Source organism: Lampetra planeri, chromosome 6, assembly GCF_965212315.1.
Source record: "Lampetra planeri chromosome 6, kcLamPlan1.2.h2, whole genome shotgun sequence".
Classification (NCBI taxonomy): Eukaryota; Metazoa; Chordata; class Hyperoartia; order Petromyzontiformes; family Petromyzontidae; genus Lampetra; species Lampetra planeri.
In genome coordinates, this window is record NC_136112.1 from 14,241,092 (window position 1) to 14,253,506 (window position 12,415).

The 12,415-nt window shown below is 50.0% G+C and overlaps 1 protein-coding gene across 1 annotated transcript in view; it reads left to right on the forward strand.

The window, feature by feature from the left end:
• Positions 1-1,294: 1,294 nt before the first annotated feature.
• Positions 1,295-12,415, forward strand: part of LOC144719587 (formin-binding protein 1-like) — a 58,111-nt gene continuing 46,990 nt past the window's right edge. Inside the window, exon 1 of the mRNA XM_078595659.1 lies at positions 1,295-1,488. Within this exon, the coding sequence (XP_078451785.1) occupies positions 1,465-1,488 (24 nt within the window). The 5' untranslated portion in view covers positions 1,295-1,464. The remainder of the gene's footprint in view (positions 1,489-12,415) is intronic.

Consider the following 12,415-nt stretch of genomic DNA (forward strand, 5'->3'; position numbering starts at 1 on the left):
ACTTTATTTAGGCTTGTTAATATATACTCCCATCCAGAGGTGGGACAAAGTCATTGTTATGCAAGTCCAAGTCGAGTCGCAAGTCATCAAATTCATGACTCGAGTCTGACTCGAGTCCAAGTCACATGACTCGAGTCCACATCTCATAGGTGGGACAAAGTCATTGTTATGCAAGTCCAAGTCGAGTCGCAAGTCATCAAATTCATGACTCGAGTCTGACTCGAGTCCAAGTCACATGACTCGAGTCCACACCTCTGCTCCCATCTCACGGTACCTATTAATAATCTACCCCACCTCGATTAGTGCAAAGTACTCCTCAACATAAGGGTTTCAGCTTAACACAATAAGCCGTCCGGGTTTCATAAAAGGAGTACCGATTTGTGGAAAGTCAACAATTGTCCCATGGAGTACTTGGTCCTGCCATACGAATGTGTAATTTCCACCATATTCGTATGAGGGCGGAGCCTCGTTTCCCATACGCCTGTATTTCACACCCCGCCCCCTGGTCATTGCCCAAAAAGCCGCTATTTTATATATCTGTTAAGGCGGTGTTATTGACGAACGCGTAGATTTTTTTAAAATCTCTGCATTTGCACCACATCCAACGAAGTACAGGATCACAAAAATATATTTTAGTAGGGGGTGGAGCCTCGTCCCCGACACCTGCATTGGAAGCCCCTCCCCCTGGTCGCGGAAGGGGGGGGGCTTAGTAGGGGGCGGAGCCTTGTCCCCGACACCTGGATTGGAAGCCCCTCCCCCTGGTCGCGGAAGGGGGGTTCCTTAATAGGGGGTGGAGTCTCATGTCCCCCACACCTGGATTGGAAGCCCCTCCCCCTGGTTGCGGAAGGGGGGGGGCTTAGTAGGGGGCGGAGCCTCATGTCCCCCACACCTGCATTGGAAGCCCCTCCCCCTGGTCGCGGAAGGGGGGGGGTTAGTAGGGGGTGGAGCCTCATGTCCCCCACACCTGCATTAGCAGCCCCTCCCCCTGGTCGCGGAAGGGGGGGGGGGTTTAGTAGGGGGTGGAGCCTCATGTCCCCCACACCTGCATTGGAAGCTCCTCCCCCTGGTCGCGGAAGGGGAGGGGCTTAGTAGGGGGTGGAGCCTCATGTCCCCCACACCTGCATTTGGAAGCTCCTCTTCCTGTTCTCGGAGGAGGGTGCTTCGTCGTGTCCCCAACACCTGCATTGGAAGCCCCTCCCCCTGGTCGCGGAAGGGGGGGGGCTTAGTAGGGGGTGGAGCCTCATGTCCCCCACACCTGCATTGGAAGCCCCTCCCCCTGGTCGTGGAGTGGGGGGGGCTTAGTAGGGGGCGGAGCGTCGTGTCCCAGCGAGAGAGCGAGCGTGAGCCACATTCTGCGCTTCCTCATCCTCCTCATCCTGTGCTCGTGTTTATTTGATTTTATTCTCCTTCTTATCCTCCGCGCTCGTTCTCAGCCGCCGTGCCGCGGCCTCCGCCACCGCCACCATGAGCTGGGGCATGGAGCTGTGGGTGAGTTGCGGGGACAGAGCGCGGCGAGGCACACGTTCACAGGCGTGAGCGTGTGTGGGTGCGCTGTATGATAGCGTGCGCCTAACACACACAGGTGTGTGGGTTCCAATCTCAGCCTCGCGCCTGGAGAAAAAGTGAGGTCTTAGACCCGGATGGGTGACGATGCCAGCGTGACTCGTCATCCCGCCCAGGCTAATCGTCAATTACATCATCGCCACAAACTTGATCACCGTCATCATCAACCTCCTCACCAACTTCAACATCATCATAGTCATCATCGTCGTCATCAACCTCTTCACTCACAACTGTAATCAGCCTCATCATTATCACCAACTTCATGAACCTCGCCATCGTCATCACCGTCATCAACTTCATCATAGCCAACATCATCATCATCGTAATCATCACCACCGTCATCAATCTCATCACCACTTTCATCAACCTCGCCTTCATCTTCCTCATCATCATCAAACTCTTGCACATTATCACCAGCTTCATCAGCCCCGTAACCATCAGCACTATCAGCATCACAAGCATCACCGTCATCAACATCGTTATACCCTGGTCACTGTCACAATGAGACTATACTGGTCTCTTTAAATTCTCACGTGGTTGAACAAATCAGCTTGATTTGACTTGGGGTCTATGTGTGCATATGTAACTGGACCGGCTTTGCACCGGCTGCTTTCTCACAAACTGTATCATCATCACATCACCACCACCACCGTGATCATCATTGTCAACGTCATAGTTTTGGGATGGATAAGCCGAGTACCAATTCACAGGAATTTAAAAAGTGCGAATGTGGAATTTCAAGAGGTGGTTTACAACAACCGACGTTTTATAAGTATGTAATGTAAGGTTGTATGTTACGTAGGAATGTGTAAGGTAGGGATGTAAGTAAGGTAGGGATGTGTGTAATGTAGGAATGTGCTTAATGTAGGGATGTGTGTTACGCAGGGATAGATCCGTGTAACGTAGGGATGTGTGTAAGGTAGGCTTTGTGTAATGTAGGGTTGTATGTAAAGTAGGAATTGTTTAACGTAGGGTTGTATGTAATGTATGGATGTGTGTAAGGTATGCTTGTGTGTAATGTAGGGATGTGTGTAGTGTAGGGTTGTATGTAATGTAGGGATATGTGTAAGGTAGGGATGTGTCTAATGTAAGGATGTGTGTAAGGTATGGTTGTGTGTAAGGTATGGTTGTGTGTAACGTAGAGTTGTGTGTAACGTAGAGTTGTGTGTACGGTAGGGATGTGTGTAAGGGATGGTTGTGTGTAATGTAGGGATGTGTGTATGGGTATGGTTGTGTGTAATGTAGGGATGTGTGTAATGTACGCTTGTGTGTAATGTAGGGTTGTGTATAACTTAGAGATGCGTGCCAGGTCAGTAAAACAAATTCCTGCACGAACTGCACAAGGGACTGGAAGGACACGTTCACCCCACCACCCACACATGGTGTGCCTCAATAAGTGATACACATCAACACACGCGTGTACAATCCCGGTGTGGACGTGGAAAATAATAATAATAATAATATACACCAATCCCCAATCACACACACACACACTGACATCCAGAGCTGTATCTAGGGTACAGCGAATTGGGGCGACCGTCCCGGGCCCCGCGCTTCGATGGCACGCAGTGTCAGATGTAATTCTTACGTTTTAGTTTGAAGGCGTCGGGGGGGGGGGGTGTCACACAGCGTGACTTGCCCCGGGCCCTCCAACCCCCTATGGACAGCCGTGCTGACATCTAAACACCAGAGGTGGGACAAAGTCATTGTTATGCAAGTCCAAGTCGAGTCGCAAGTCATCAAATTCATGACTCGAGTCTGACTCGAGTCCAAGTCACATGACTCGAGTCCACATCTCATAGGTGGGACAAAGTCATTGTTATGCAAGTCCAAGTCGAGTCGCAAGTCATCAAATTCATGACTCGAGTCTGACTCGAGTCCAAGTCACATGACTCGAGTCCACACCTCTGCTAAACACTGTGGCCGATTTATAATAAAGGTTTTTTAGATCGCGTAAACATACACATCGTTAAACCACCACCCGACACAGCCAATGAGTAAGGGTTTTGCACGTAAACAAAACGTGCAAATTAGTTATTACTTCAACACACTGGTATAGTTAACCCACAAACATTTACGAATCGAGCACGACGTTTCACTGGTGATTATAACCAGCTTCATCAGGCCAGACTTGTGAAGAAGTATTCCTGTTTCGGTCTTAAATAGAGTAAAGGTTATGTCATCACTGTGAGCCTACTCGGTGCAAATACCACAGGGGGGATAAACGTAGACATACATTACAATAGATGATGTTACTCTGAGAGTAACTTGTCGGATGGCAGGTTTTGTTTTCGTGACAACCCTTACTCATTGGCTGTGTCGGGTGGCGGTGTGTTAACGACACATTTATATTCACGCAATCTAACCCAAAACATTGTACTATTATTGGTCGCGAAAGCCTACTACCACGTGTCCAACTGCCCACGTAATCGAGTGCACGGCAAAACAACACAATCCCCAATTCAAATACAAAGATCCCCCCCCCCTCCCCCGTATAGCCTTCAACAGACTTTTGGGGCCGGTGCTGTTAGCGAGTTGCACCCATGGAGGGTGTCGGCACGGCACACGAGGTGGGGGGTGGGTGGCCAGCACCACACCCCCGGCCACCTTTTGTCTTCACCAGTGCTGATGTTTACGCAGCGCGCCAGGTGCTCCTCTTGAGGCTGCGGCGATCTTAGGCGGGGGGTGGGTGGAGGGGAGAGGCACATGTTCGGTTCAGATATCACTCGCCAATGATGGATAGCCGTGGACTGGGAATCGAACGTAGGTGGCGGGGCCCGCGTTCGTAGCGAAGTAACGCCGATCACCGCGCCACCGCTCCCCACACGTGAAACAAAGCACGCACCTGCAGTCCACTACACAATCAACCACACTTAGCTTCGACCAGAATATTGGACCAGGCAGTAAAGGCACACAATCAGCATCATTTATTAGCCTTTCCCCAGCACTTTCGATTAGCGCGGTTGGCTACGTTCAACGTACGTACGTACGTACAACACACATGACCTGTTGGTTGACCCCGACCCACTGCAATAGACGTCACCACCGCTGTTCACCTTTATCCTGGTTCATATTGCACAGCAAAATACACAAATCGCCTGCGTACGCGCACGCTTATTGTACAGAATGCTGAACATACAAATCAATCTCACCGTCATTCACGCACGCGCGTATATTGGTACATTCCGTGAGTTTCAGTCGCTTCAATGTTGTACGTTGCCTTCATCCACATCGAAAACCCATCTCTTGAGGTCAGCTTTTTGTGTTCCGTTTGTTGTCCTTCCCTCGCACCTCGGATTAGCGCGGTTGGCCACGTACGGTGCGAAAGAAGTTCTACATACATACTATACATGTGATCCATAGCGCGGTTGGCTACGTACGGTGCGAAAGAAGGTCAACGTACATGTTGTCGCGTTTGTCATTTTGGTGAGCCAGGTTCTCACGTGGTTAACCAAAGCGCAATAAAGCGTACACCTGCAACTATACAGGTCTCTACAGCCCATTCCACAAATCATCTACACGCACACACACGCACACACACACACACGGTGTAGACGGTGCCAAACGCCTCCATCAGAACAAACACAGAGATGTCGCCATGCGGGCCTTTTCACGACACGTGCCATTGGCAAGCACCTGTTCAGGCCGCGTCACGGCGCACGAGCGGGAGTGGTGGTGTGGGTGTTGTGTGTGTCTCTCTCCAGTGTTCATGTTTACACACCACGCCAGGCACCCCAATAGAAGACGCGCAACATTGCGTCAACGTTCGTCCAATGCTCTCCAACCGCATGCCGGGAGGCCCAGGTGGGGTTGCCACTAGCTCCTAGTTTCTCTCCAGGATCGTCTTTGTTGTCGAGATCGCTCCAGGGATCGGAAACCAAAATAACAACAAGGGTGTCTCCCCACATTCGCATTGCGGCAATGCAAATGTCGGTTCTGGCCACGCCACCCCCCCCCCCTCGTGTTCCGTCCCCACGTTCGTAGGTGCTCGCAATGCAAATGTGGCTACGAAACGTCGTGTCCTTAATACATGACGTCACAAAGACCAGTCCCGAAACAGAACCGCGTGCGACTGACTCCCCGTGCCGCAGGTTTTGCCGCCGACATCTCTGAGATAGCTGCTGACGTTCAAAGTTCCGGTTTTTTTCTTTGTTTGGCAGTTGCATAATCGCACTCCACCATTAGAATATGATGCACGTGCAAGTTTTCCCCCTCCCCCGCCCTTCCCCTCCCACCCTCTTCAGGTGTTGTGACGTAGTCTTAGTCCCATGGACACGTCCGCTTTCGTTGTATCGCAGAGGTGGCCCCAGGACCTGTTCATATATCGTTCGCCAAATGATTGGTTAGCCGTGGGAGAGATTGAAACTCGGGGGATCGGATTTGTCGTGCAGTGCGCGAGCCACTGAGCTGTTATCGCTCTGCCAGCCATCCAAAGATCCAGAGTATTAGGGGCCGTCCATAAATGACGTCACGCGATTTTGGACGATGTTTGACCCCCCCCCCCTTGTCACAAAAAGTCAGACCCCCCCTCAAATATGACGTCACAAAGCTCTGCCCCCCCCCCCAAAATGAACCATGCTTCAAATCGCTTTAAACTATTGTCATTGTAGTGCGTATTTAATGTGGCGCTGCACTGATGTTGTAGGAGAAAACATTTATTAAAAAGTCTATTTAATTAAGTAGAACGTGTTGTCTATATTAATTTAAAGTTGCGCATTTTTACGTGACGTCACATTTCTAAAACCCCCCTCCCTCATCACACATCGCCACAAATGTCTGACCCCCCCCCTAGGTGCGTGACGTCATTTATGGACGGCCCCTTAGCCTTGAACAGACTTTGAGAGGCAAGTGCTCTTCTCGAGCACCTATAAGGGGATGGGTGACCAGCACAACGCCCGGCCGCCTCTGTCTTCTCAGCGCTGATCTTTACACACTACACCGGGTACCCATTTAAGGCCAAGTCAACCTAGAGGAGGCCCACCGACCGGTTCAGATATTCGTCACCAATGTTGGCTGGGAGTGGGAATCGAAAATACAGCTCTGCATTATTGAACCCCGTCGCCTGGTTCATAATGCAGCGCCACCGTGGCCCATCACCTTTGGAGAGGGGACATTAAAGTGGTCCCAAGGCTCAAAGGCTGAAGAGAGGGACTATTGAGAAAAATGTGGCAGCAGTCTCAGCCAAAGTAACCAGCAGCCACACAATGTGACCATTATGTTGCTGCCGTTGTCACAGCAATGTGCCGCCCAGGCCACAGTGTGCGCAGTGTGTGCAGTGTTAATTAATTAGACGCGAGCGTGGACTGTAGTTGTTTCAAGATCAATTAAATGTTCAGTTAGCGTGCACACGTGTGTGTGTGCACATGTGGCGCAGTGGTTAGCGCGCTGCGAAACCGGCGATCTATTCTCGCTCGCCACCAACAACAGTGACGAATGTCTGAACCTGTCTTGGGCCCTCCCTTCGGTACTGTGGAAACGAAGGTGTGGTCGGGGCATGTTTCTGGCCACGCACCACCTCGTGTACCGTCCCCACGTTCATAGGTGCCCGCGAACAGCACTTACCCCTACAGTCTATTAAAGGCTATACGGGGATCTTTGTTTTGTGTATGTCAACCTTTATAGGTGCTCGCTGACAGCACTTGCCCCTACAGTGTGTTAAAATGTATACGAAGGGATCTTTGCTTTTGTATAAGTGTACACGAGCCTTCCACACTTCATGCGGTCTCAAAGACTGGCGCGATTGATGTGGTGACTTTCACTTAGTGGTGACTGTGGCGACTTATTTGTAAAGAGAGACCGGTTACTGCCAAAAGGAAGAATAGCAGGTCTGTTGTTTTATTCAGGAATGCCGCAAGTCTCTTTAACGGCAAGGGCTTGGCCCCTTTCCTAATTAGTGTTTGTCATATATAACTTTGGTGCGCACATCACACACGTAAAGCAGGCTTGATGGTTAAGTAACTACACAATGCACTCATGATCCTTAACATGGTTCTCAATTGATATGAATGAACTCTGCCATAGGAACGTGCGCATTTCTATCTCTGGCTTCGGACCTTCGATTAGATAACCAGATACCTCAAACTGCTGTCACTGCAAGAGGCTCTTGCTCTGACAGAAGACTGTGTGCCTTGCCGGAACTTATAGAGGCAGCCATCGTAAAGCCGATTGGTGCGGCAAAGCTGCTCGCGGTGACGGATAAACATCGCTTGCGGGATCGTTCCCATGTGCGTGGAAGTCTTGTGCGGCCATGGGCTGTAGGTTCCCGCCACCCTCGATGTCATTCAAAGTGTGTGCCCCCACCCCACACCGTCGTTCAAATGCATTTTTGTTGAACGTCTTTTGCACCATTCGTAGCCATCCGTGCTTATCGGAGGTGTGGGGGAAAGGACAAAAAACTGAACACCAAGCAGTTCTGAAGAAATTAGTTTTCAATCCAGATTTGAAAGTGCATAGCTCCAGTGGCTTCCTAATATCGGAAGAGTGTTCCAGACGACCGCAGAAGCGCATCTGAAAGCGCGACGATGCAGTGACCGTCTTTGTTCGATGGTTAACCAAAAGCCGCTCCGAAGGTGACCAGACTTTGCATGATTTGTTTATATGCTCCTTGATGAGATCAGCAAGGTATCGTGGCTCATTTGTGGCAAGCTCTTTGTGCGTAATGAGTGCGACCATATCATGCATTCGTTCAGCAACCGGAAGCCAATGCAGCTCGGCGAGCACTGGACGGACACGATCAGATCTTGCAGTACCTATCACGACATGTGCCAAAGAATGTTGTACACGCTGCGGCTTGGGAATGTTTTTGCCAGACGTCCCGTACAGGAGTGAGTTGCAATAATCGAGCCTTGTTGATACTATTCTACATGCCACCGTGTTGGCTATGCCATGACTCAATAGTGGGCGTATGTGTCGGAGAGCCAAATGGGCGCAGTTTAGTGCTCCTCATCCATTGGGTGGCCCTGAGCTCGTGGTGGAAATGTGATATTCATATGGCTAAGGCCGATCTCTCTATCAGCTCTATCAGACAAGCAGCAATGACTTGCCCTGTCCTTACCAAAATAAAGACAAAGATCCCCTGTATAGCCTAAACAGACTGTTGGGGCAAGTGCTGCTCGCGAGCACCAGTGTGCCGAGCCGGCTTTCACGAGGGGTGGGCAGCCAGCACCGCGCCTGGTGGCCTTTGTCTCCCCAGTGGCGATGTTTATACACTGCACCAGGTACTCATTTGAGGCAGAGTCAACCGAGGGGAGGCCCAGCACCAGTTCAAGTAATCGCCACTGGTGATGGCCATGAGCGGAAATCGAACTTCGGCCGCCGTGTTTTTTCGTGCTGTGCGCTAACCACTACCCGACCGCTCCTTGTCTCATTGGCAATAACCCTCGTTGAGTCGTACCGACAAGCAGCCTCGTTAAGTCTTTATAAGCCAGCACGGCTGACTTGTCCGTAAGCCATAATGCGGGCCCTCATGTCTTGTCTATGTGTGTGTACACTGATTGCTGCTGACACACAATCTGTGCTCCGCTCGGACATGTGTGCCCAGCTTATCTGTGGGGCAGGTGACAGCAGCTGCCAGAAGTGCAAAGGGCACCTCATGATCTATCTGAAGTGGCCTTGTACAGTTTTGTGAATGTGTCAGGAGGTTAATGTTCAACGTGCGGTGCCCACGCGCTCCGCTCCGTTCTACTATTTTTGTGCATCGCAGCGATACGCCCAGGCGCTGAATGCCAATGTCGAGGTCTGCTGACCACGACGGGAGAGGGCTTGAGGAGAGAGAAGAGAGTTCGTTCGTGTACTTTTGCTCCGTTGAAGGAGCGCGCGGACCGCAGTGGTTTACGATGTGGTCCATAGATTGGGTTGCATGTTCACAATCGCACAGTGAGTGTGGTCAATAGGGGTTGGAGATAATACTGGTAGGAACCTCCTGGTTACACCAGCCCACAGGAGATTATTGTGTCCTTTCGTCCGTCGTGCAGGGAGGGGCTGGGTGGGGTGGGGAGGGGCTGGGTGCAGAGGGTGGGGAGGGGCTGGGTGGGGAGGGTGGGGCTGGATGGGGGGTGGGAGGGGTGGGGCTGGATGGGGAGGGGCTGGTCACCCCGTGGTGCCCTTATAAAACTCAACCTACTCACGCTGGCTTGTGTCCGCCCTCACAGTCGGGCGTATTTGCGGAATACACCACGCCGCCGTTGACCCTGGCCATTGACCGAACAACCCAACGTTCCTACCAGTTCCCTCCGCAGGAATGTGTTTTACCACCTCCCCAACCCTTCCTGGGGATTGAGCTGTCCCCCGATTAAGGATCGCCACTTGAGTCAAGAATCAATCATTTTTTTTTCAATATTTCGCCGATAACTACATATGTCATATCATCATACCTGATCCACAAATGGATAATTTGAAAACTCTGCAGTGTGTACCACTGGTCATCCAGAACAGACCGTACAACATATAAATAATGTATGTTGTAATAATAATAATACGAAGGAGACGTCGCAGTGATACACTTCGCTGCTCCTGATGCAGTTACCTGGCTTCACCACCTGAATGTAACATTGTAGTTATTGCTGTGCATCTACATCAGCAGCCATACGACAAGAAGATCAGCCATGATCTGTCCACTGCTCAATGAATGCCTCCCCTAGAAGCCATCGCCATCTCTCGTGGCCTTGCAGCAATCCACATAGCTCCTGCACGCAAGATGATTTCAGTGCTCCGTCTCTGCCGTGGACATCTTCTCGGACAACGTTCCTTCCATTAGCTGCCACCCCATCATTAGTTTCGACGGCTGGCCATCATCCCTTTAAAAAAAAGTTTCCTTCTTGTCCAAGCCACACTTACTTTTCTGAAACGGCTAATACGATGCTTCTGGCTTGCATGTGTTCTCCAATCCACGTGCGTATATTGTCTCTCGGTGCAGCTCCAAAGGGCACTTCTTGCTTGCTTCTTTTTCACGTGCAAATTGGTGCATAAGCTTGAGATTCGATATGCATCGTTACCACCCCTGGCAGCGAATGTTGTGTGTGTGGTGTGGTTTCGTATTTACTTGTATGTAAACGTAGCTATTGCCTGTGTAGTAGTTTGCACCTTAAGCTACGTGGGGTTATTTCCCTGTTATTGTCTCACGTGAGTTGTGGAAATTTGTATTGGAGCCTGTTCTGGGCTCTCTCTTAGGTTGGCTCATCCTAAGATAAGTACGCAGTACAGTCGTTTGGTCATCGTATTATACATCACCACGATGGAGACAAAGGTGGTCAGGAGTCTGTGGTACTGACCACACCATAATCTATCTCTGGCACTGCCCGACCTTAATAGGTGGTCGCTAACATAACTTGCCCCAAGAGTCTGTAATGCTGAGTCAGAGCTATGAGGTTTTTTTTCATCTAGGTGGGTGGCATGGAGGCAGATTCCACAACGCACGGGGATCATCAAATGCTGGTTGGTAGTCAACTCTGGGGGTCATAGGCCGTCAATAGTGATTGGAAATGTGGAATTTCCAGCACTGGCTCAGGGTTGCCAATGCCCGCATTCACTTAGGCTTTTCTTGTTCGTTTATGTGCACTGTATGCATGGGTGGGCATACACCGATTAATATTTTAAAATCTTTTCACATGTTGGCAGAGGCTTTCCTTCTGTAAAGACTTCAAAAGTGGCTGCAGCATTGCTGTTGAAACGCATTACCCATGTGTAATCTCTTACAGCCCTCCACTTTCTTTTCACCTGGTCTGAATCGCGGGCATCTTGACTTGGGTGAAAAGCCACGAACGATAGAGAAAGCCCCAAGAGCTTTACTCAGATGCTGAAACGGAAAACGCGCATACACACAGAACAGCACTGACCAGTGTTTGGTGACTTAGCATGAATACAGCTTGAATCGGTGCCGGTGACCTGCTGATCTCACAAGCAAGGCCCACGTCTCTTTACGATATGGGTCCTTTAGTGCGACGCAAAATTGTATTATCCTTAACTCTCAAGCCTGACCCTGCTGATGAGATGCTGTGTATCAAAACCGGCCCAGTTTTTTGCTTGTATTTGAATCAATGCTGCTGAATTTACGCCCTCCCAGAATGTCATGCAGTTGATTCGTTGTGTAGGAAATACTTTTATATTTGACTAGCTTTACTATCCGGCTTCGCCCGAGACTTGGATTCTTGTCTTTGATTAATACACGGCCTTCGCGGAGGGTGGGGGTGGGGGGGATGCGTGACGTCAGCAGGCACTGCGTGACGCAGCCGCATGCGGGTGACATCACAGATGTCACATCACAGATGTGACGTCACCGCTCACTTACCATGCAAAATAAATCCATGATTGCGCCCCCCCCCCCCCCAAAATACAAAAGTCTAGTTTTACACTTTTTGCATGGTGTACAGTCTGGAAGCGACCCACATGCCAAATTTCAAGTTTGTTGCATGTTGGGAAGCATGCTAAACATTTCGAACAGACACACATATTCACAAATTTCCCTTTTATATACCTAGAAGATGATGATGACGAGAGAGATATATGCGAAAGAGCCATATTGTCTGCTTATTTATTTTGTCATTCACAATTCTCCAAAACGACTTTAATTACGATAATTGGTTCTTTACCCTTCTATCTGGCAACAAAACTGACACCTTTTTACAAGGAGTCATGTTTGCATAGACCGCAATACCTGCAGTCATAATACAAACAAAAGAACATAACTCTGATAATGTGCACTGTCCTTAAAGTTGATTGATCCACACCCGAGACAGCTTTCCTTAGAGCCTAGTCTCATATGGGTTGGACCAGATGACGCCAAAAAAGGCGCACAACTCAAAGACAATGCACCATCAGAGTATGAGAGCTCGGGGCAAGCATCTACACTATGGGA